This window comes from Thalassophryne amazonica, chromosome 15 (assembly GCF_902500255.1).
Source record: "Thalassophryne amazonica chromosome 15, fThaAma1.1, whole genome shotgun sequence".
NCBI lineage: Eukaryota > Metazoa > Chordata > Actinopteri > Batrachoidiformes > Batrachoididae > Thalassophryne > Thalassophryne amazonica.
In genome coordinates, this window is record NC_047117.1 from 69711521 (window position 1) to 69737384 (window position 25864).

Below are 25864 nucleotides of genomic sequence, written 5' to 3' on the forward strand. Positions count from 1 at the left end.
CTTTATACTGTAAGGCAAGGCCATACAATAATTATGTAAAAACCCTAACGGTCAAAACTACCCCCTGTGAGCAAGCACTTGGCGACAGTGGGAAGGAAAAACTCCCTTTTAACAGGAAGAAACCTCCAGCAGAACCAGGCTCAGGGAGGGGCAGTCTTCTGCTGGGACTGGTTGGGGCTGAGGGAGAGAACCAGGAAAAAGACATGCTGTGGAGGGGAGCAGAGATCGATCACTAATGATTAAATGCAGAGTGGTGCATACAGAGCAAAAAGAGAAAGAAACACTCAGTGCATCATGGGAACCCCCCAGCAGTCCAAGTCTATAGCATAACTAAGGGATGGTTCAGGGTCACCTGATCCAGCCCTAACTATAAGCTTTAGCAAAAAGGAAAGTTTTAAGCCTAATCTTAAAAGTAGAGAGGGTGTCTGTCTCCCTGATCTGAATTGGGAGCTGGTTCCACAGGAGAGGAGCCTGAAAGCTGAAGGCTCTGCCTCCCATTCTACGCTTACAAACCCTAGGAACTACAAGTAAGCCTGCAGTCTGAGAGCGAAGTGCTCTATTGGGGTGATATGGTACTATGAGGTCCCTAAGATAAGATGGGACCTGATTATTCAAAACCTTATAAGTAAGAAGAATTTTAAATTCTATTCTAGAATTAACAGGAAGCCAATGAAGAGAGGCCAATATGGGTGAGATATGCTCTCTCCTAGTCCCCGTCAGTACTCTAGCTGCAGCATTTTGAATTAACTGAAGGCTTTTCAGGGAACTTTTAGGACAACCTGATAATAATGAATTACAATAGTCCAGCCTAGAGGAAATAAATGCATGAATTAGTTTTTCAGCATCACTCTGAGACAAGACCTTTCTAATTTTAGAGATATTGCGTAAATTCAAAAAAGCAGTCCTACATATTTGTTTAATATGCGCATTGAATGACATATCCTGATCAAAAATGACTCCAAGATTTCTCACAGTATTACTAGAGGTCAGGGTAATGCCATCCAGAGTAAGGATCTGGTTAGACACCATGTTTCTAAGATTTGTGGCACCAAGTACAATAACTTTAGTTTTATCTGAGTTTAAAAGCAGGAAATTAGAGGTCATCCATGTCTGTAAGACAATCCTGCAGTTTAGCTAATTGGTGTGTGTCCTCTGGCTTCATGGATAGATAAAGCTGGGTATCATCTGCGTAACAATGAAAATTTAAGCAATGCCATCTAATACTGCCTAAGGGAAGCATGTATAAAGTGAATAAAATTGGTCCTAGCACAGAACCTTGTGGAACTCCATAATTAACCTTAGTCTGTGAAGAAGATTCCCCATTTACATGAACAAATTGTAATCTATTAGATAAATATGATTCAAATCACCATAGCGCAGTGCCTTTAATACCTATGGCATGCTCTAATCTCTATAATAAAATTTTATTGTCAACAGTATCAAAAGCAGCACTGAGGTCTAACAGAACAAGCACAGAGATGAGTCCACTGTCTGAGGCCATAAGAAGATCATTTGTAACCTTCACTAATGCTGTTTCTGTACTATGATGAATTCTAAAACCTGACTGAAACTCTTCAAATAGACCATTCCTCTGCAGATTATCAGTTAGCTGTTTTACAACTACCCTTTCAAGAATTTGAGAGAAAAGGAAGGTTGGAGATTGGCCTATAATTAGCTAAGATAGCTGGGTCAAGTGATGGCTTTAAGTAATGGTTTAATTACTGCCACCTTAAAAGCCTGTGGTACATAGCCAACTAATAAAGATAGATTGATCATATTTAAGATCGAAGCATTAAATAATGGTAGGGCTTCCTTGAGCAGCCTGGTAGGAATGGGGTCTAATAGACATGTTGATGGTTTGGATGAAGTAGCTAATGAAAATAACTCAGAACAATCGGAGAGAAAGTCTAACCAAATACCGGCATCACTGAAAGCAGCCAAAGATAACGATACGTCTTTGGGATGGTTATGAGTAATTTTTTCTCTAATAGTTAAAATTTTATTAGCAAAGAAAGTCATGAAGTCATTACTAGTTAAAGTTAAAGGAATACTTGGCTCAATAGAGCTCTGACTGTCAGCCTGGCTACAGTGCTGAAAAGAAACCTGGGGTTGTTCTTATTTTCTTCAATTAGTGATGAGTAGTAAGATGTCCTAGCTTTACGGAGGGCTTTTTTATAGAGCAACAAACTCTTTTTCCAGGCTAAGTGAAGATCCTCTAAATTAGTGAGACGCCATTTCCTCTCCAACTTACGGGTTATCTGCTTTAAGCTGCGAGTTTGTGAGTTATACCACGGAGTCAGGCACTTCTGATTTAAAGCTCTCTTTTTTAGAGGAGCTACAGCATCCAAAGTTGTCTTCAATGAGGATGTAAAACTATTGACGAGATACTCTCTCACTTACAGAGTTTAGGTAGCTACTCTGCACTGTGTTGGTATATGGCATTAGAGAACACAAAGAAGGAATCATATCCTTAAACCTAGTTACAGCGCTTTCTGAAAGACTTCTAGTGTAATGAAACGTATTCCCCACTGCTGGGTAGTCCATCAGAGTAAATGTAAATGTTATTAAGAAATGATCAGACAGAAGGGAGTTTTCAGGGAATACTGTTAAGTCTTCAATTTCCATACCATGAGTCAGAAAAAAAGATCTAAGATATGATTGAAGTGGTGGGTGGACTCATTTACATTTTGCGCAAAGCCAATTGAGTCTAATAATAGATTAAATGCAGTGTTGAGGCTGTCATTCTCAGCATCTGTGTGGATGTTAAAATTGCCCACTATAATTATCTTATCTGAGCTAAGCACTAAGTCAGACAAAAGGTCTGAAAATTCACAGAGAAACTCACAGTAATGACCAGGTGGATGATAGATAATAACAAATAAAACTGGTTTTTTGGGACTTCCAATTTGGATGGACAAGACTAAGAGTCAAGCTTTCAAATGAATTAAAGCTCTGTCTGGGTTTTTGATTAATTAATAAGCTGGAATTAGCTGGATTGCTGCTAATCCTCCGCCTCGGCCCGTGCTACGAGCATTCTGGCAGTTAGTGTGACTCGGGGGTGTTGACTCATTTAAACTAACATTCATCCTGCTGTAACCAGGTTTCTGTAAGGCAGAATAAATCAATATGTTGATCAATTATTATATCATTTAGTAACAGGGACTTAGAAGAGAGAGACCTAATGTTTAATAGACCACATTTAACTGTTTTAGTCTGTGGTGCAGTTGAAGGTGCTATATTTTTCTCTCTTTGAATTTTTATGCTTAAATAGATTTTTGCTGGTTATTGGTGGTCTGGGAGCAGGCACCGTCTCTACGGGGATGGGGTAATGAGGGGATGGCAGGGGGAGAGAAGCTGCAGAGAGGTGTGTAAGACTACAACTCTGCTTCCTGGTCCCAACCCTGGATAGTCACACTCAGGCAAAAACCACGAAGACCAAACTGTGGCTTGAAATTTTTGATGAACACAGCAGGGACATGGTCTCACAGAATCTAACACATTCCCAGTAATTTCTTACGCCACACGTGATCGCACACATACCACATGCAATTCTTTTTTACAACATTCTTACTGCGAACAATCACATTGGACACACATTTGCCACATTCTCACTGCATCCATCCTGTCCTTATCAGCACTTAACCACATATTGCACTGTTTCATTTGTTCTGCCAGATTTCTTGTGTCCACATGTAGGTTAAACAATATACTACAGTCGGCAAAACAACTCTACACTTACTTAAATATGGTCAGGGCATGAGGGTGCCCAGGCACATGATTTTAATTAAACCTCGATTTGAGGTAGGGGAATTGTTTGTTTAGTTGTTTGTTTGCTTTTTGGCAACATTTCAGCACCATGGACAGTGACAGGCACATTTCATTCACAAAGCATTCTACAGACAGTTGCTGTGAGAGCCTGTTCACACCACACTTGTACTGCATCAGTAAAGCCCCAACAAGGTTTAATACCTCAATGCAGTTATGATTACATCTGCATTTAGATATTACTGCATCGTGATTCGCTGCTTTTTTTTTTTAATATTGCTGTGATGTTTATTTCCAGCCAAATGTTTTGTTTTGTGTGTGTGTGTTGAGAAATAGATGGAAGTCTAATGGTGCCAAATAAGGTCACACACAGCAGGTAGTTATTGTGAGCTGGGGCATTGTCCCAATAAAACAAAACCTTTTGTCAGTTTTCCAAGATATTTGGTCTTGATAGCCTCATGTAGCTGCCTCAACAAGCTGGCAAAGGTCTCTCCATTCATCGTGTGGCCCTCTGGAAGGTCATACAGAAATAGTGTTTTTGCATCCAGTAAACTGTCTTTGACCTTCCTCACACTGAAAATGAAATGCATCAGAGTGTTGATGCATGACCTGTGTACTCTACACATGATGATAAATGTTCAAGTAAATATGCATGTCTGTAATCATGTTTTTGACTATGTAGGAGTTCTGTGTGACATCACTATGAAGTCATTCATATCAATCAATCACAAAATTTGCTGACCCATATATACTTTAGATCATCTATCAAGGCTTCTTTGTTGTTGAGCTATACAGAAAACGGTGTATTATTTTTTGGACCATGTTTTCCTTTACTTTTGCCCAAACTGCTTCAAAAAGTAGTCAGTAGATATCTATGCAAGTCATGTTTCCACCAGGTTTGACCCATCTAGGCTTCTTGATTGATGAGATATCAAAAAAAGATTTGAAACCATGATTTCCTTGGCCTTGACCAATTTTTTCCAAATCTATTCATTTCTATATATCTATCCAAGTATATTCCCAGAGTGTTTGAAGGAATTCATCCAGCAGTTTTGAGGTGTCGTGTCCAGCCATTTTTGAGTGAAAACAATACGTTGCTATTCCCTCTTCACTGAAACTTGTTTGCCTCTACTGGTGGTTGGCTCTCACTGCGGTATTGTATCACTTCCTGTTCGAGCACAGCGGTGTTTTTCTGTATCTGTTAGCTGTTTAATCTGCGCAGTTAGATTGATCTAGTTACCTAGATTACGATTTGTTTCCCAGTGTAATCTTTACGTGCCTTAACTAAAGCACTCCTTCTGCTGAATCACCTCTAAATTATTTACACATTATTCACTTTGTGTGTTTTTAGGAATCCGCTAGCTTAGTGTAGCTACTAGCTCTTAGCCGGTTTAGCATGGCGGCTTCTCCTGTCTCTCCTGCACTTTTTCTGCTCTGGGTGTGGAAATGTTTAGTTATTCCTCGGCCTCCTTTAGCAGTAATGGTACTTGTAATAAGTGTAAGCTTATTCGTAGCTTTGGAGGCCAGGCTGGGCGAATTGGAGGACTCGGCTCCGCACCGTGGAAAATTCTACAGCTAGCCAGGCCCCTGTAGTCGGTGCAGACCAAGGTAGCTTAGCCGCCGTTAGTTTCCCTCTGGCAGATCACGAGCAGCCGGGGAAAACAGGCGCGACTGAGTGACTGTGAGGAGGAAGCGTAGTCCTAAACAGAAGCCCCGTGTACACCGCCAACCCGTTCCCATTTCTAACCGTTTTTCCCCACTCGACGACACACCCGCCGAGGATCAAACTCTGGTTATTGGCGACTGTTTTGAGAAATGTGAAGTTAGCGACACCAACAACCATAGTCAATTGTCTTCCGGGGGCCAGAGCAGGCGACATTGAAGGAAATTTGAAACTGCTGGCTAAGGCTAAGCATAAATTTGGTAAGATTGTAATTCACGTCGGCAGTAATGACACCCAGTTACGCCAATCGGAGGTCACTAAAATTAACATTAAATTGGTGTGTAACTTTGCAAAAACAATGTCGGACTCTGTAGTTTTCTGTGGGCCCCTCCCCAATCGGACCGGGAGTGACATGTTTAGCCGCATGTTCTCCTGAATTGCTGGCTGTCTGAGTGGTGTCCAAAAAATGAGGTGGGCTTCATAGATAATTGGCAAAGCTTTGGGGAAAACCTGGTCTTGTTAGGAGAGACGGCATCCATCCCACTTTGGATGGAGCAGCTCTCATTTCTAGAAATCTGGCCAATTTTCTTAAATCCTCCAAACCGTGACTATCCAGGGTTGGGACCAGGAAGCAGAGTTGTAGTCTTACACACCTCTCTGCAGCTTCTCTCCCCCTGCCATCCCCTCATTACCCCATCCCCGTAGAGACGGTGCCTGCTCCCAGACTACCAATAACCAGCAAAAATCTATTTAAGCATAAAAATTAAAAAAGAAAAAATGATATAGCCACCTTCAACTGCACCACAGACTAAAACAGTTAAATGTGGTCTATTAAACATTAGGTCTCTCTCTTCTAAGTCCCTGTTGGTAAATGATATAATAATTGATCAACATATTGATTTATTCTGCCTTACAGAAAACCTGGCTACAGCAGGATGAATATGTTAGTTTAAATGAGTCAACACCCCCGAGTCACACTAACTGTCAGAATGCTCGTAGCACGGGCCGGGGCGGAGGATTAGCAGCAATCTTCCATTCCAGCTATTAATCAAAAACCCAGACAGAGCTTTAATTCATTTGAAAGCTTGACTCTTAGTCTTGTCCATCCAAATTGGAAGTCCCAAAACCAGTTTTATTTGTTATTAATCTATCATCCACCTGGTCGTTACTGTGAGTTTCTCTGTGAATTTTCAGACCTTTGTCTGACTTAGTGCTTAGCTCAGATAAGATAATTATAGTGGGTGATTTTAACATCCACACAGATGCTGAGAATGACAGCCTCAACACTGCATTTAATCTGTTATTAGACTCTATTGGCTTTGCTCAAAAGTAAATGAGTCCCACCCACCACTTTAATCATATCTTAGATCTTGTTCTGACTTATGGTATGGAAATAGAAGACTTAACAGTATTCCCTGAAAACTCCCTTCTGTCTGATCATTTCTTAATAACATTTACATTTACTCTGATGGACTACCCAGCAGTGGGGAATAAGTTTCATTACACTAGAAGTCTTTCAGAAAGCGCTGTAACTAGGTTTAAGGATATGATTCCTTCTTTATGTTCTCTAATGCATATACAACACAGTGCAGAGTTAGGCTACCTAAACTGAGTGAGATAGAGTATCTCGTCAATAGTTTTACATCCTCATTGAAGACAACTTTGGATGCTGTAGCTCCTCTAAAAACGAGAGCTTTAAATCAGAAGTGCCTGACTCCGTGGTATAACTCAAACTCGTAGCTTAAAGCAGATAACCCGTAAGTTGGAGAGGAAATGGCGTCTCACTAATTTAGAAGATCTTCACTTAGCCTGGAAAAGAGTCTGTTGCTCTATAAAAAAAGCCCTCCATAAAGCTAGGACATCTTTCTACTCATCACTAATTGAAGAAAATAAGAACAACCCCAGGTTTCTTTTCAGCACTGTAGCCAGGCTGACAAAGTCAGAGCTCTATTGAGCTGAGTATTCCATTAACTTTAACTAGTAATGACTTCATGACTTTCTTTGCTAATAAAATTTTAACTATTAGAGAAAAAATTACTCCATATAATTACTCCATATAATCACTCCATATAACCATCCCAAAGACGTATCGTTATCTTTGGCTGCTTTCAGTGATGCCGGTATTTGGTTAGACTCTTTCTCTCCGATTGGTCTGTCTGAGTTATTTTCATTAGTTACTTCATGCTTCGATCTTAAATATGATCAATCTTTGTTAGTTGGCTATGTACCACAGGCTTTTAAGGTGGCAGTAATTAAACCATTACTTAAAAAGCCATCACTTGACCCAGCTATCTTAGCTAATTATAGGCCAATCTCCAACCTTCCTTTTCCCTCAAAAATTCTTGAAAGGGTAGTTGTAAAACAGCTGACTGATCATCTGCAGAGGAATGGTCTATTTGAAGACTTTCAGTCAGCCAAGCCAAGTGCTTGCTCACAGGGGGTCGTTTTGACCGTTGGGGTTTTACGTAATTATTGTATGGCCTTGCCTTACAATATAAAGCGCCTTGGGGCAACTGTTTGTTGTGATTTGGCGCTATATAAAAAAATTGATTGATTGATTGACAGAGTAATGACCTTGGCCTTCCTTGAAGGAAATGTGGATGGGGTTTTTCATTGATTATCTGGCTCTAAATTATGGACTCAGCACTCATCCTTGGTGTTGAAACATTGAATGAAATGAGCCAGGTCAAAACATCAGGGGTCAGAAGTCACAGCACCCACCCAGCAGAAACCTTTGACCTAAGTTTTGAATTGTCTTGAGGGAGATTCCGAGAGTATTAGCTGTTGCATTTGTGGTGGATTTCAGGAATGTTGGGTTGGGCTGTAGTTTGGTGTAGTTACAGAACCTGCTGACAAAACCTAGAAAATGTTTTTTAGATCATTAGCTGTCCAGTTGACAGTCACCATGTGGTAAAATGATCAGTTTTTTTTTTTGTTTTGTTTTTTATCAGTGGCATCGCTTGAAGACCTTCATCTAGACCTTGAGTTGTCGTCTTGGCTCTGTCGACCTCTCTTAAATTCAATTACCTACGTACTTTTCCTTTGTTGATAAAGACAGAGCATCAACCACTAATATTGCCAGGGTTGCCCTTGGGAGTTAAACTCATCTTCTGCAGGTACTTTATGATGTCGCAATGCTAAACGATTTGCGTTTTGACAGATATGTGCAATCGCCAACTCTCTACAAAACGCCAAGTAGCTTGAACAAAACAAACAAACAGGAAGTGGACTGCACTTTTTAGTGCTTTTCCATCTAATGCAAACTTCCACAATGATGCCTCACATTCATACACACTGATATCTCTGCAATCTGCTCAGCTGCACACCAGGTGCACGTTGGGGACTAAAGACCTTGTCTCAGCAGCAGTAGTGGTTTTCCTGTCTGGGGAATCAAATCGAAGATCCTCTGGTCACAAACCCCCCTCCCTACGGACCACAGACGTAGGGACCAAACGCCCGTTTTGATGGTCGAACACAATCAGGTGTTTGCAGCCCACCGGACGTTCATTAAGAACCACTAAACAAACTGAGACAACATTGTTATTGCAAACAAAAAAATCTTAAAAAGCGAGGATTTGAAATGGAAGCATAATACATTTCTCCTTTGGTGTGTACGCCATTGTGTTTCTTTGTATAGCCGCGGCTTGCCATATTTGCAAACGTCTTTCTCCTGTTAATTACTGGTGACTATTTGTGACCTCCATTAACATCTTCAGCATCACTTAGCTCGCAGCAGCCAGTAATTCCAGCAGGAAAACTAAATGACTTTGCATAAGCAGCCTCTTTTTGTACCTGTGTGTGCGCGCGAGCGTCATTGTCTGTGTGTAAGCTACACTGTGTGATCATTAGAAATGGAAATGAGCAGCTCCCTCACCCCCTAAACTCGTTGTCTGAGACATTAGGTAATTGTCTGCCGCTGCAAACCCCTCCATTATAAGTCTGTCGGTTAGCGCTCCCATTCAGTGATTTAGGAGTGCCACTTTAGATTAGAACATCGGCACGAACATGACGGCCTAAAACTCACTGCTCACTTTATTTTTCCTCTGCTCCTTCTTTTAAGCAGCTCCCCCTTTTTTTTCCCTTGCCATTCGGTTGCTTAAATTGTTAAAGAGGTGTTAGGTTTGATACCCAGCTTTCTTTCTCTTTTTTTAACATTCTGCAGACACTCAGAGTAATATACATATTTTACGATCTGCTTCTCAAACTCTTACATACCTTTTAACTGTTCGCCAACTACAGCCGTTGTGATTTCACATTGGTTTATTCTCTTTTTGTGTGAATTTCCTGCTCTGGATTGGGTTGTTGGAGAAATCTACCATTTAATATTTGCCGTTTTTCAACAGCTAAAGTGATAATCAGTGATGAACGTTTTCCAAATAGTTCAGTTTTTGTAGTTTTCTGGTATTTGTAATTAATAATAGTTCTAATCCAATTACATTTTTTCCGCACATCTGATTGGTTAATCGTGTGAGATTTCAGACTGTATAATATCGGGGTAACGGTGGCAAAATATTTGACCGTTTCACATTTGGATGTATTACTCCGCGTCCTGACTGGCCGCATGCGCTGCTATGCAGATGTCAATAATAGCGCTGTCAGCTGAGAGCAAGAGAAAGCCGCATACCGACGACGATGCAGAAATGGGTGTATTGAAGCTACCATATGAAAGTATTGATGTGGATTCTAATACAGAATTATCGTTTCACTTTTGATGGATTTGATGAATTTTCACATTTGATGGATTACTCTGCACCCTGACTCCTTGACCATGACCTTTGCTAAAATGAATTTTTTTAACAGCATTTTCAAGGCAAACCTTCACTGACATGCCAAGTTTGTTAGAAATCATTTTTAAAAAGGGCCTGAAAGGAGACAGGCAGACATGACCTTGGCCCCAATGACTGACCTTTAGTAAATTTAACCTTGCTGGGCAATTCTGGAATCTACCATATGTGTGCTAAGTTCAATGCAAATCAAACTGAAAAAATTATGTGTTGACTTTTACACCAATGACCTTGACCTTGATAACAGTTGAGTAAATTTGACCTTGTCCGGACAATTCCATAATCAGCTTTCCAGTCTCACGTATTTGCCACAAAAACAGTTCAGGTTTGCTCTTTTCTTACCTCATGTTCATCACTGGGTAAAAGCAGCTCAGCTGACAATGTTTCAGCTGTTTCCAAACATTCAATATCTTAGACAAATGTGACTGCTTCACTCATTTCCTTCAGCGACCCCACGTCATTTGCCCTGTGACTATCTGGTCTCTCTTTCTTGTAGCGCCCTTTTCAAAATGTGTTGCTATTTCTGTTTGAAATGTGGTCACTCTGCAGCACAAATCTGACATTTACAGGATGCAACAACAGCGAGAACGCGCCCCTGTGCAATATCACTTAAATGTCAAATGACTCAATAATTGCATTATGTCTTAGTTCTCAGAGTGTTTCCTCTGAGGAACAGTAAAAAAACAAATACTTTAGAAAGACTACACTGAAAATCCAGATGAGGAAGTAAAAACTTCTTTGTCTTTCGGCTGTTCCCGTTAGGGGTCGCCACAGCAGATCAATCGTTTCCATCTCACCCTGTCCTCTGTATCTTCCCTCTGTCACACCAACCACCTGCATGTCCTCTCTCAGCACATCCATGAACCTCCTCTTTGGTCTCCCTCTTCTCCTCCTGCCTGGTGGCTCCATCCTCAGCATCCTTCTCCCTATATACCCTGGGTCCATCCTCTGCACATGTCCAAACCATCTCAATCTCGCCTCTCTGACTTTGTCTCCAAACCGTCCCACCTGAGCTGTCCCTCTGATATGTTCATTCCTAATCTTGTCCATTCTTGTCACTCCCAAAGAGAATCTCAACATCTTCAGCTCTGCCACCTATCTTTTTGTTAGTGCCACTGTCTCTAAACCATACAACATAGCTGGTCTCACTACTGTTTTGTAAACTTTCCCCTTCACTCTTGCTGATATTCTTCAGTCACAAATCACTCCTGCCATCTTTCTCCACCCACTCCACCCTGCCTGCACTCTCTTCACCTCTACAACACTCTCCATTACTTTGAACAGTTGACCCCAAATATTTAAACTCATCTACTTTCACCACTTCTACTCCTTGTAACTGCACTATTCCACTGGGCTCCCTCTCATTCACACACATGTACTCAGTCTTGCTTCTACTGACTTTCATTCCCCTTCTCTCCAAAGCATATCTCCACTTCTCCAAACTAGACTCAACTTGCTCTCTACTCTCACTACAGTTCACAATGTCATCTGCAAACATCATAGTCCATGGGGACTCCTGTCTGATCTCATCTGTCAACCTGTCCATCACCACTGCAAACAAGAAAGGACTCAGAGCTGATCCTTGGTGTAATCCCACCTCCACCTTGAATGAGTCTGTCATTCCGACTGCGCATCTCACCGCTGTCACACTATTCTTGTACATGTCCTGTACTACCCTAACATACTTCTCTGCCACTCCAGACTTCCTCATACAGTGCCACAACTCTTCTCTTGGCACCCTATCATAAGCTTTTTCTAAGTCCACAAACACACAATGTAACTCTCTGTCCTTCTCTGTACTTCAACAGTATTCTCAGAGCAAACATTGCATCTGTAGTGCTCTCTCGGCATGAAACCATATTGCTGCTCACAGATCATCTGTTTAAGCCTAGCTTCTACTACTCTTTCCCATAACTTAATGCTGTGGGTGATCAGCTTTATGCCTCTGTAGTTACTGCTTCTCTGCACATCACCCTTGTTCTTGAAAATGGGAACCAGCACACTTCATCTCCACTCCTCAGGCATCCTCTCACTTTCCAAGATTTTATTAAACAATCTGGTTAGAAACTCTACTGCCATCTCTCCTAGACATTTCCATGCCTCCACTGGAATGTCCTCTGGACCAACTGCCTTTCCACTCTTCATCCTCTTCATAGCAGCCCTCACTTCTTCCTTGCTAATCTCTTTTACTCTCACCACATCATCTAGCCTTTTCTCTCACTCATTTTCTTTATTCATCAACTCTTCGAAATATTCCCTCCACCTTCTCAGCACACACTCCTCACTTGTCAGCACATTACCATGTGCATCTTTTACCACCCTAACCTGCTGCAGATCCTTTCCAGCTCTGTCCCTTTGTCTGGCCAATCGGTACAAGTCCTTTTCTCCTTCCTTACTATTCAACTTCTTGTACAGCTCGCAATATGCCTTTTCCTTTGCTTTTGCCACTTCTCTTCTCGCCTTACGCCGCATCTCCTTGTACTCCTGTCTACTTTCTTCATCTCTCCGACTATCCCAAAACTTTTTCGCCAACCTCTTTCTCCTTATGCTTTCCTGGACCTCTTCATTCCACCACCAAGTCTCCTCGTCTTCCCTCCACTGTCCAGATGTCATACCCAGTACTGCCCTAGGTGTCTCCCTCACCACATCTGCAGTACTCTTCCAAATGTCCAAAATTGCTTCCCCTCCAACTAGTGCTTCTCTCACCTGCTCGCTAAATTTCACACAGTCTTCCTCCTTCAGCTTCCACCATCTGATCCTTTGTTGAGCTCTCACTCTCCTTTACCTCTAAAGTCATCCTACAAACAACCATCCTATGTTGTCTAGTGACACTCTCTCCTGCTACCACTTTACAGTGATTTCTTTTAGCTTGCATCTCCTATAAAGAATGTAGTCCACCTGTGTGCACCTTCCTCCACTTATATTTTACCCTGTGCTCCTCCCGTTTCTTAAAGTAGGTATTCACCACAGCCATTTCCATCCTTTTTGCAAAATCAGCTACCATCTGTCCTTGCCCATTCCTATCCTTGATACCATATCTGCCCATTACTTCCTCATCACCTCTGTTCCCTTCACCAACATGCCCATTGAAGTCTGCTCCTATCACCACTCTTTCATGCTTGGGCACACTCTCCACCACCTCATCTAACACACTCCAGAAATCTTTCTCCATCTCACAACCTACCTGTGGGGCATATGCACTGATGATATTCATCATCACCCCTTCAATTTCCAACTTCACACTCATCACCCTGTCAGACACTCGCTTAACCTCCAACACACTTTTAACATACTCTTCATTTAAAATGACCCCAACACCATTTCTCTTTCTGTCCTCACCATAGTACAACAACTTGTACCCACCGCCGATGCGCCTGCTCTTACTTCCCTTCCACTTGGTCTCTTGCACACACAATATGTCTACCTTTCTCGTCTCCATCATATCAGCCAGCTCTCTCCCTTTACCCGTCATACTACCAACATTCAAAGTCCCCACTCTCATTTCCACCCTTCTAGTTTTCTTCTCCCGCTGTTCGTGGCAACATTTTCCTCCTCTTCTATTAAGTAGAAACTTAATACATGTGAATCATCACTTATCGGCGGGTTGTTTGGCTTTTTTAATAAGGCCATCCCCATTTGTTAATGATTGATAAAAAACAATAAATGCTATTATCATGTGAGTCTCCAAATTAAAAAGGGCATCTAATAAGAATAAATTAATTGTAATTTGGATGTCTTTGATGCACCAGATCAAAAGAAAAAGCATGCTTGGTTTGCTGATGCACAGTAAAACCCCTGGCAAAAATTATGGAATCACCGGCCTTGGAGGATGTTCATTCAGTTTAATTTTGTAGAAAAAGCAGATCACAGACATGACACAAAACTAAAGTCATTTCAAATGGCAACTTTCTGGCTTTAAGAAACACTAAGAAATCAAGAAAAAAATTGTGGCAGTCAGTAACGGTTACTTTTTTAGACCAACCAGAGGAAAAAAATATGGAATCACTCAATTCTGAGGAAAAAATGATGGAATCATGAAAAACAAAAGAACGCTCCAACACATCACTAGTATTTTGTTGCACCACCTCTGGCTTTTATAACAGCTTGCAGTCTCTGAGGCATGGACTTGAGTGACAAACAGTACTCTTCATCAATCTGGCTCCAACTTTCTCTGATTGCTGTTGCCAGATCAGCTTTGCAGGTTGAAGCCTTGTCATGGACCATTTTCTTCAACTTCCAAAGATTTTCAATTGGATTAAGACCACGGTCAAGGCCATGACATTGACCCTATGTGTCTTTTTGCAAGGAATGTTTTCACAGTTTTGCTCTATGGCAAGATGCATTATCATCTTGAAAAATGATATCATCCCCAAACATCCTTTCAATTGATGGGATAAGAAAAGTGTCCAAAATATCAACGTAAACTTGTGCATTTATTGATGATGTAATGACAGCCATCTCCCCAGTGCCTTTACCTGACATGCAGCCCCATATCATCAATGACTGTGGAAATTTACATGTTCTCTTCAGGCAGTCATCTTTATAAATCTCATTGGAACGGCACCAAACAAAAGTTCCAGCATCATCACCTTGCCCAATGCAGATTTGAGATTCATCACTGAATATGACTTTCATCCAATCATCCACAGTCCATGATTGCTTTTCCTTAGCCCATTGTAACCTTGTTTTTTTCTGTTTAGGTGTTAATGATGGCTTTCGTTTAGCTTTTCTGTATGTAAATCCCTTTTCCTTTAGGCGGTTTCTTACAGTTCGGTCACAGACTGACTCCAGTTTCCTCCCATTCGTTCCTCATTTGTTTTGTTGTGCATTTTCGATTTTTTGAGACATATTGCTTTAAGTTTTCTGTCTTGACGCTTTGATGTCTTCCTTGGTCTACCAGTATGTTTGCCTTTAACAACCTTCCCATGTTTGTATTTGGTCCAGAGTTTAGACACAGCTGACTGAACAACCAACATCTTTTGCAACATTGCGTGATGATTTACCCTCTTAAGAGTTTGATAATCCTCTCCTTTGTTTCAATTGACATCTCTCGTGTTGGAGCCATGATTCATGTCAGTCCACTTGGTGCAACAGCTCTCCAAGGTGTGATCACTCCTTTTTAGATGCAGACTAACGAGCAGATCTGATTTGATGCAGGTGTTAGTTTTGGGGATGAACATTTACAGGGTGATTCCATAATTTATTCCTCAGAATTGAGCGAGTCCATATTTTTTTCCCTCTGCTTGGTCTAAAAAAGTAACCGTTACTGACTGCCACAAATTTTTTTCTTGATTTCTTAGTGTTTCTTAAAGCCAGAAAGTTGCCATTAGAAATGACTTTAGTTTTGTGTCATGTCTGTGATCTGCTTTTTTTTCTACAAAATTAAACAACTGAATGAACATCTTCTGAGGCTGGTGATTCCATAATTATTGCCAGGGGTTGTATACCTTATATTTATTTGCATCGCTGCTGCCTGGAAATGTCTGCTGGTTGCAGAGAATCATCTTTTGTGATACAAACTAAGTGCAGGTGCTGCTTTTATGTGATAAATGTGATTGAATTTGTGTACAGGTTGAAATAAACTTGTGGTGTTGGTGTTGTGCCGCTCTATTTGAATGTATGCTTTTTTATCTTCAATTGAAAACATTTTGAAAATGAAATAATGCAAAAGGCAGAACAAGGAATGGCATAAATGCTCGTCCTCAATTAATAATCACTTTTACAGCCAGTTGGACTTGGAAAGGTCAAATGAGGGATGCAAGTTTTTAATTAAAGACAAATACCTCCTACCATGGTCTTTGTGGTGGAATCGAGCTGACGGTCAATTTCAGTTTATTTCATTTTATATAGCGCCAAATCACAAGAAAGTTGCCTGAAGGTGCTTCACACAAGCAAGGTCTAACCTTATCAACCCCCAGAGCAAGCACACAGGTGACAGTGGTAAGGTAAAGCTCCCTCTGAGGAAGAAACCTCAAGCAGACCAGACTCAAAGGGGTGACCCTCTGCTTGGGTCATGCGACCGACACAAATTACAAAAACAATTCCTAACAAAATGAATTAAAACAGCAAAAAGCATAGTAACATACTATGCCAGTATGCTAGCCATCTGAAAGGGTAAGTAAGTGCATCTTAAGTCTGGACTTGAAAGTCTCTTCAGAATCTGACTGTTTTCTTGACCCAGGGAGATGTAGATCATTCCACAAAGCAGGTGCACAATAAGAGAAAGCTCTGATCTACAAAATTTTTATTCACCCAAGGGGCACAAAGTAGCCCTCACCCTGAGAACGCACGCCCAGGTCGGTACGTAGGGTTTAATTAGGTCAGCTAAGTAGGGAGGTGCCAGTCTGTGAACAATTTTATAGGCTAGTAGCAGAACCTTAAAATCTGATCTCAGAGACAATAAGCCAGTGAAGATATGCCAAAATGGGTGTAATGTGGTCAAACTTTCTGCTTCGTGTCAAAGGTCTGGCAGCAGCATTTTCATCCAATTGGAGATCCCTAATGCTGGACTGCGGTAAACCAGAAAATAGAACATTGCAGTAGTCCAATCTAGAAGAGACAAATGCATGAATCAGTTCAATCCAAGGGGAAACCATCAAGTTGTAGAGCAGAATCAGGAATAAAATACAACAGCTCCTCTGATTTTGCTGAGATTTGAACAACTTACGTAGTTTATCCAGTTAAATGTGAACCAACTGAATGTTAGGGCCCGGTCCCACTGGCGTTTAGGAGGATTTAGGTATGGATTGCGCACAAAATTGGCTCATATTAGCTTAACATCCGCAATAACCATGAAACATGCTTGTATGAGTCGGCCGACACCCGCACACGTCCGCAATTATCCGCAGAGGCATGTTTTTCCATTGCCAGGATTTTTGAGCTGCACAAAGTTTTGGCTGCGGATGACATCCACCTTACATACTCCATACATACACAATGCACACTCAATCTATGCGCTGTATATTCGCCATCATCTGCTGATATCCGCAACTGACAGGGATTTGCGGCTTTGCAGCAGACTGGGACAGTGTGTAAAACTGATATTTTGCGTGCCCATCATGTCCACATCACAAACTAAAACAAGTTGTAGTGACTGCATACAGGTTGGCCACGAATAAAGCGTTTTTATTACGTCTGCTTTGCATCTGATTTCTGGCGGAAGCAAATCAAATGTGCTGTGTTCACAGCTGGACGCCGTTCTTCCACCGGCTGCCATGCGCTCTGCGCTGGATGCTGCCTATATAAAATAATTTCATTGCGGATTAATCATTTTATTCTGCAAATTGGCTGTTGAAAACGGCTCTAATCACCTCCTGAATCAGAGGAAGCTGCAGCTGGGCCGTTCACGTGCGCGCAGCTAACAAGCTGCAGAAAGCATTTTGAGCCGTCTAAAAAGGTAATCATTTGACTTGTTTACATTGTCAAGGCTTGATAAAACAGTTGCATGTTTTTTCCTTCTTGTCTGCAGCTGTTACAGTATTGATTCCTATGTTTATAACAGATTTACCTTCATGGTATAATCATTCAGACGAGCTGCGCTCTGATGCGGTCCGCTGACGTCACCACTCGCCCTCTTCACTGCTTGTTTACTCCAATCAACTTGTCCAAGTCCAGCTGTTGCTCCACAGGCTGTATTGTTGGTGTGAATAGTGATGCTGAAAGGCCCGAGTGCGCTTCTTTTATGACCACAATGCAGATGCCGAGCACACGCAACACGTGCGCGATGCATTCATAATACACCCGTAATAATCTCAATGTGTCGGATCCGTTTCCTCACGACATGCGTTATATAACCGTGATTGTTCATCATATAGTCGCTATACATTATTAATATATCCATAATTCATACTGGGACATTTGTCATTTTTGGCCATTTTTGTTGCGGACAACACCGAATGCCCATAATTTGTGTACTCTTAGAGATAGGGTGAGGAGCTCGGTCACTCGGGAGGAGCTCGGAGTCGAGCCGCTGCTCCTCCACGTCGAAAGGAGTCAGTTGAGGTGGCTCGGGCATCTTTTCCGGATGCCCCCTGGACGCCTCGCTGGAGAGGTGTTCCGGGCATGTCCCACTGGGAGGAAGCCCCGGGGAAGACCCAGGACACGCTGGAGGGACTACATCTCTCGGCTGGCTTGGGAACGCCTTGGGGTTCCCCGGAGGAGCTGTGTGTGGATCGGGAGGTCTGGGCGGCTTTGCTTGAGCTGCTGCCCCCGCGACCCGACTCCGGATAAAGCGGAAGAAAATGGATGGAATTCATGTGCAATTAATCCTCTCCCCAGTGGGACCGGGCCCTTAGCAAATAACATAATGGGTGAGGAAGGTCACAAGGAGAATTTCTGGTCTTCCTCACTTTATGTACACTGACCCGGGCAGGAAGGTACAAACTGTTACAAGTACAACCCAGAGACTGTACTCATACTGGACACACCCACTATGACATCACTCATGGCTTTTCTGTAGAGTACCTTTGAAGCTCAAATGGGCGGTTCCAAATGGCACCGTCTTGACACTGCCTGACTCTGCCTAACTCAGACAACCCATTAATGGGTAAAGGTGTGGACTGGTGGCAAGATCTGCTTGGCCGGATCAATGAAGCCTGAACATGCCTCAAACGAGTTAATGCTAACAGGCTAACCTTTCGTTGGGGTGTTTGGATGCATGTATTAAAAACTATATTGCCTCATATACCATATATTGCTTCAATAACCATCAATGTAGGCAACATCAAGTTGTCAACACCTGCTAGCTAGTGCCAGCAATGCTAACATATACAAAATATCACTTAACTGGAAATACTCGAGCACAGAGTTCTTAGTTGGTCTATTAACCACAGCAAGCCATATTATCTTAAATATTTGTAATAAAATGCTTCAGAAAGGCCAAACACTGTCAATCCACTGCTGGTAATAGTCACTGCTATCAGGGTACTCGGCTAGGTACACTAGCTGATGTTCAAAATGACTTCAGCCCTAATTATTTATAATTTTATGGCTTAAAATAGCTTCAACTGATAAATTGTAGAAACATTCACCTCCCTTGTAGTTATCATGAATAGCGAAACTAGTTATAGAGAACACTGTAAATGTTTATTTCTGTTTTAAAGTTGAGCCTTTTAACATGGGCTTCGATGGAGAGCGCATCAATACTGGCAACCTCATTTTTATCTCCTCACTTTTCCTTTCTTATGTAAATATATTGAATGGTTATTTCCTAAGTGTGGCTCACAACCTTATCGCCTTCAGTTCCTCGTTTCTCTTTCTAACCCATCAATGTTAATTTCCTGCAGATTAATCACTTCCTTTTGCACTGTGTGTGGTGTTACAGTATTTTTAAACCATTCTCTCTCACCAGGTTGCCTGTGCAGTCTTCGCTGCATTGCTTCATTTCTTCTTCTTGGCAGCCTTCACCTGGATGTTCCTGGAAGGGGTGCAGCTCTACATCATGCTGGTGGAGGTATTTGAGAGCGAACACTCCAGGACTAAGTACTTCTACTTGGCAGGATACGGAGTGCCTGCTGTCATCGTGGCCGTTTCCGCTGCAGTGGACTACAGGAGTTATGGCACCGACCGAGTGTAAGGACACAGGGCGGGGAGCGTGTTATGAAAGAAGGATGGATGACAGTGATGGAGGAAGTGTTGGGGGGGTGCTGTAGTGCCTGCTGTCATTTTGGCTGCATCAGCCAAAGTGGACTGTACAAGCTGTGGCACTTCTGAACAGTCAATATAGAGGGGATAAGAGGGGGAAGAGGCAGAGAAGAATGTAGACAGGTAGAGAAGGATGAAAACATGCTGGATAGGATGGACCACAGAGCGCCTGCAGTTGTGACAATGTGTGTGCATGTGGACAGATTTAAAAGGACAGTGAGGATGCAAAAGAGAAAAGGGTTATGTAGGCAGCGAGTGCACACATGCACAATGGTTGGTGTTGGTGTCCCTGCAGGACGTGCAGAGGATTGAGTGGGACGTATATTAAATGCACATGGTGACATTCAAGCAGACTTTGCTTACGTAACCCAAAAGAGTGAGTCAAATAAGGGCTACCCTTCTTTATACAGTGTGTCATAAAACAATGGAAAAGTCATTTCTATAAAGGCTACCTATGAAAACCCAGTGTGAGCAGAGCACCAATTACAAATATCAGGTATGCCTTGTTTGTGCTGTCGTCCTATAAAGAAGCTATCATTTCATAAAATTTCTCTTATTTCCCAAAAGAAGAAGTTTGAGAAACAGGGAGGAGTCGGAGAGTCTTGGTTTATGATTGACCTGGGTCAAGACTAAGATCCAGCCTTTCAGTGACTTCCTGGACTCAACCAACAAATGTTTATCTGTATGCGGTGAACTTGGAGATGTTCACTTTGCTCTGCAGTGATCCTCATTTCTCCATATCCACAGCTTTTAAGATCGGCAGGCACCTTGGAAATATTGATTCATGCGGTTAGTAGACAGAGGTGTTTGGTGACCCTGGTATCTCTGCAGGAGAATAAAAGTTAAGTCTTTAGGAGTCCATGTGTTCCCTGTCTTACTGTGTCACTGTGAGATCTGGATGCTAACCAGTGACCTCAAGTGATGACTCTAGGTCTCTTCAGAGGATCCTTGTGTACCACTGCAATGGCTTTGTGTCAAAGGAACTGTTACGTCCAGAGACTCAGATGAAGAGTATCAACTGCACTGTGAGGGAATGACACTGACGACAACTTGGTCATGTGGCATGTTTCTCCGTCATTGTTGAGGGTCCTTGTGGCTGGAGAAGCCCAAGGTGATTTCACCTCACTGTGGCAGAGAGTTGGCCACTTTCAAGAGGTTGGGCTGAACTTGTTGCCTGTGTGGGTGGCTGCCATCTAGGACCCAACACAGTTCTGTAGTGTGGTAGGTGCAGCAAAACCAGTTTGATATAATTGTAGCAAGTTGTACAATGATACTGGATAGCACAATGGGCTCGTTTCTGACGTTTCTAAAATTTTTAAAAATTTTCTATTTATTTATTTATTTTTACACCGGATGCCCTTCTGACACAACTCTACTCATTTATCCAGGCTTGTGACTGGCATTCAGAATGTACTGGCTGCACATGCCATGTGGATGAGAGATGGCAGTGGAGTTTCTAACCAGACTGTTTAATAAAAATCTTGGAAAGTGAGAGGATGCCCGAGGAGTGAAGAAGTGTACTGGTTCTCATTTTTAACAACAAAAATGATGTTCAGAGCTGCAGTAACTGCAGAGGCATAAAGTTGTTCAGGCACAGCATTATGGGGAAGAGTAATAGAAATTAAGCTTAAAAAGGGGGTGGCAAGCTCTGAACAGCAATATGATTTCATGCCAAGAAAGAGCACTACAGATGCAATGTTTGCTCTATGAATGCTGATGGATAAGTATAGTGAAGGCCAGAAGGAGTGCATTGTGTGTTTGTGGATTTAGAGACTGCTTATGAAGATGGTGCCAAGAGAAGAGATGTTCTGTTGTATGAGAAAGGCTGGAGTGGCAGAGAAGTGTGTGAGGTTGGTGCAGGACATGTATAAGGACAGTGTGACAGCGGTGAGATGTGCAGCAGGAATGAGAGAGGCATTCGAGATGGAGGTGGGATTACATCAATGATCACCTCTGAGCCTTTTCTTGTTCTAAATGATGGACAGGTTTACAGATGAGATCAGACAGGAGTCTCCATGGACTATGATGTTTGGAAATGACACTGACCTGTAGTGAGAGTAGAGAGCAGGTTAAATCTAGCCTGGAGAGGTGGAGATACACTCTAGAGAGAAGCGGAATGAAAGTCAGTAGGAGCAAGATTTAGTTCATGTGTCTGAATGAGAGGGAGCCCAGTGGAATACTGCAGTTAGAAGGAGTAGAGGTGGTTAAGGTAGATGAGTTTAAATACTTGGGGTCAACTGTCCAAAGTTATGAGAGTGTGGCAGAGAGATGAAGAAGAGATCTGCAGCCTATTCCAGCAATAATAGGACATGAGGCAGCATACACCCTGGACAGGACACAAGACTGTGCCTGGGCCACATGTCGACAGACAAACATATTCACACTCCTACAGTCAATTTAAAGTGTCCAATTCACCTAACCTGCATGTTTTTGGATGTGGGAGGAAGCCAGAGCACCCAGAGGGAACCCACACAAACATGAGGAGAACATGTAAAGTCCACACAGAAAGGTCACAGGTGGGAAGCGATCCCATGACCTTCTTGCTGTCAGGCAACAGTGCTGCCATATACGCCATGAAATTGTTAATTCTTTGACTACCAGCTGGGTTATAAGCTAGCTAGGTAACTACAAAGTAGGCAACAGTATGCCAGAGGGAGTTTTTCTTTACCTCTGTCAACTATGTGCTTGCTCAGAGGATTAGTAAGGTTTGACCTTAACCATGTGAAGCACCTTGGGGTGACTATCATGATTTGGAGCTTCAGTAAAACTCACATATCCTCCTGACGACCAGGTATTTCCTCCTGACTACCTTCCTGGTAGTCAGGAGGAAATAATGGATTCAGATGGACCAGCAAGTTTTGTCCATTATAATCAAAATCTGTTATATGTACGAGTATAAAACGGACAAATCTGTGATATGTATAAAACAAAGAAAATCCATTCTATGTATGTCATGGATTAGTTATAGTCAGGAGGTGCCGAACAATCTACAGGGAATCCCCAGCACCAATTTGGCTTACATATTTCCTTGAACGCCTGACCTTGAATAGGCCTGACTCATTTAATGACTGGGTCAAAACTTCGTCTGGAAAAAACAAACACCTGCCTTAAATTAGCGCTGGACATTATATGCATGAAAAGGATTACATTTGGTTGAGTTACTCTTCTTTCTAAGTCTGCTGCAGAGTGGTACCTTGAAATCCTAAAGCCTGATTTATGCTTCTCCAGCTCCATAATGCTGTGGCCATGCAATGACGCTGACGTGCGCGTGATCCTTTTAAAGTTCTCCATCACGACTTTATGCAATTTGCTGCAGGAACAGCAGCTTTTTCTGGATTAATTTGTCCCTCAATGAGCTCCCCTTCTTTATATAATCATGAACCTCCAAACCAACGGTATGACACGTACAATTTCCATCCATGAAGTGTGGGTCATTTGAGTGTCTCGTTCTGACTCCTTGTAGTGAAGTTGGTCATATTTGTGGATTTTTCTGCCAAACGTATTTGATCCATGATTGAAATGTAATCAGCATGCGCACTGCAAAAACTATTAAAATATGACGGGAGAGGAAAGAGTGAAAATGTAAAAGTGACAAAATCACAGCTCTTGTGGTCTAAGTCATTTAGCAGGTGCACATCAGGCTCTGGAGAGGGTTTGCAGCCACGCAGAGGGCTCTGATCTAAAGCGGTTTGGTTCGTCACACCCAGGGATATGTGTGAAACTTAACACCATATTACAGTGCAGGCAACAAGCAGCATTTCGTTAATACTTGCCAGCCTTGAATAAAGGCCTGCCTCTATTAGACGCCGGGTCTGAGCACAGTTTGAAAAAATAAATGCCCAGTATTTTATTCATGGAAATACGGTACCCACTTTCCTCGAATTGTGGATGGTTGTGACCATCATATTAAATAGTCAAATATTTTATAAAATTCTACCATACAGAAGTTTAAACTGTCATGAAAACAGTAATTTGCAGTAAACAATAAAATTAACTTTGTACTAATACTTGCCCTTCACAAAAAAAAAAAAAAAAATCATTAATTATCTGGCTTGCTAGCAAGCTTAGCATATATCTGGCTCCCAACCGGGCCCGTTAAACACATGAATAAACAAGAGCAATCACAGATTTCTGACATCCACCAACCCGGATCCAATCTGGATCACCTCCATAATTTAATGGAGTCTGAAAATTGGTGAGAATCCGTGAAGTAGCTTTGACATAATCCTTCAAAGCCTATATAAAGTGAATCTTGATCCAGAATCCAGATTCAGATCTGGATCAGCTCCAAAATTTAATGCAGTTTTCCATGGCTTAATATGTATCCATAGTGAAAATTTGGCGAGAATCTGAAGTAGTTTTGACGTAATCCATCAAAGCATATATAAAGTGAAATCTTGATCCAGAATCTGGATCACCTCCAAAATTCAGTGGCGTCTTCCATGGCCTAATATCTATCTGTGGTACAAATTTGGTGAGAATCTGTGAAGTAGTGCTGATGTAATCCTTCAGTGCATATATAAAGAGAAATCTTGATCCAGAATCTGGATCCAGATCTGGATCACCTCCAAAATTCAGCGGGGTCTTCCATATCCTAATATTTATCTGTGGTCCAAATTTGGTGAGAATCCGTGAGGTAGTTTTGACGTAATCCTTCAAAGCATATATAAAGAGAAATCTTGATCCAGAATCTGGATTTGGATCTGGATCACCTTCAAAATTTAATGGAGTCTTCCATGGCCTAATTTGTATCCATGGTGAAAATTTGGTGAGAATCCGTGAAGTAGTTTTGGCATAATCCTTCAAAGCCTATATAAAGTGAATCTTGATCCAGAATCCGGATCAGGATCACCACCAAAATTCAGTGGAGTCTTCCATGGCCTAATATGTATCTGATGTAAATTTGATGAGAATCTGTGAAGTAGTTTTGACGTAATCCTGCTAACAGTAATCCTTCAAATCCTATATAAAGTAAAACTTGATCCAGAATCCGGATCAACTCCAAAGTTTAATGGGTTCTTCCATGGCCTAATGTATCTGTGGTGAAAATTTTAGAGTAATCCTGTTTACAGACAGACAGAAACAGACAAATAAACGCCGGCGATTTTATTGCATCCTTGGCGGATGTGTGAATATGCGCAGCATCTGAACACAAAATACACTGAATATGTGCAAACATGTCTATCAAAATGATCAAGCCAGCACTAAACCAATACCATCGAATGCCGTGGTACAAATTGCTAATGGTGCTTCACAGCACACAACTGTGTCTTCTGACTAGTTAAGCACTGAAGAACTTGCTGGAATACTTCTACTTTTGATGCTTCCAAACCTTTTCTGAGTTTGAAGAGTGTAAATAGGTTGAATTTCCCAATAGTTAACTGTCAAGCCACAGCATTCTACATGCTGTTTACATCAATATTTTATTGTCGGAATATCAATAAAACATGAGTGTGAATGCCACGATCTGAATAATCAGGCTGCATACCATCAGCCAAGAGCAGCCTAAAGGATTTCCTCTGGACCTCAGACAACAGCTAATAAAAAGGTAGAAAGATGGCGAACGATACCTGCTTTTGTCAGGAACTCGGAGTGATGTGGCACCAAAGGTTGTGGGACCCAAATGCAAAAACTCACAGATAATGGAATTGAAATTGAAAGGCTTTATCGGTCAAAAATTGAGCTTGGATTCGGTACATAGTTAGGCAGTCATGGATGCAGAGGTACAGATAGTCGGCAGGCCAGGGCGTCGTCAAAAAGGCAGGCTCAGGTCTTTAACACAAGCAGACAAAGTACGTGGGCAGCAGCAAGACGATGTCACAAAACAGAGCTGGGTCAGTACACGGCAAAACAAGGCAGAGCTATGAAAAGGCTGGTACGAGGACTGTGAAAATCAACGAACTGGCGGGGCTTGCGTGAAGACAGAGAGTTTAAATAACTAAAGTGGAAATGAGGAAAGTGAGAACAGGTGTGTTGGAAGAACCAGGAAGAGGGCGTGGCAAACAGAAGA

At 41.9% G+C, this 25864-nt stretch overlaps 1 protein-coding gene across 1 annotated transcript in view; it reads left to right on the top strand.

Moving 5' to 3' along the window:
* Positions 1-25864, top strand: part of adgrl3.1 (adhesion G protein-coupled receptor L3.1) — a 479593-nt gene that overhangs the window by 403696 nt on the left and 50033 nt on the right. The window contains exon 18 of the mRNA XM_034187839.1: positions 19562-19782. Within this exon, the coding sequence (XP_034043730.1) occupies positions 19562-19782 (221 nt within the window). The remainder of the gene's footprint in view (positions 1-19561; positions 19783-25864) is intronic.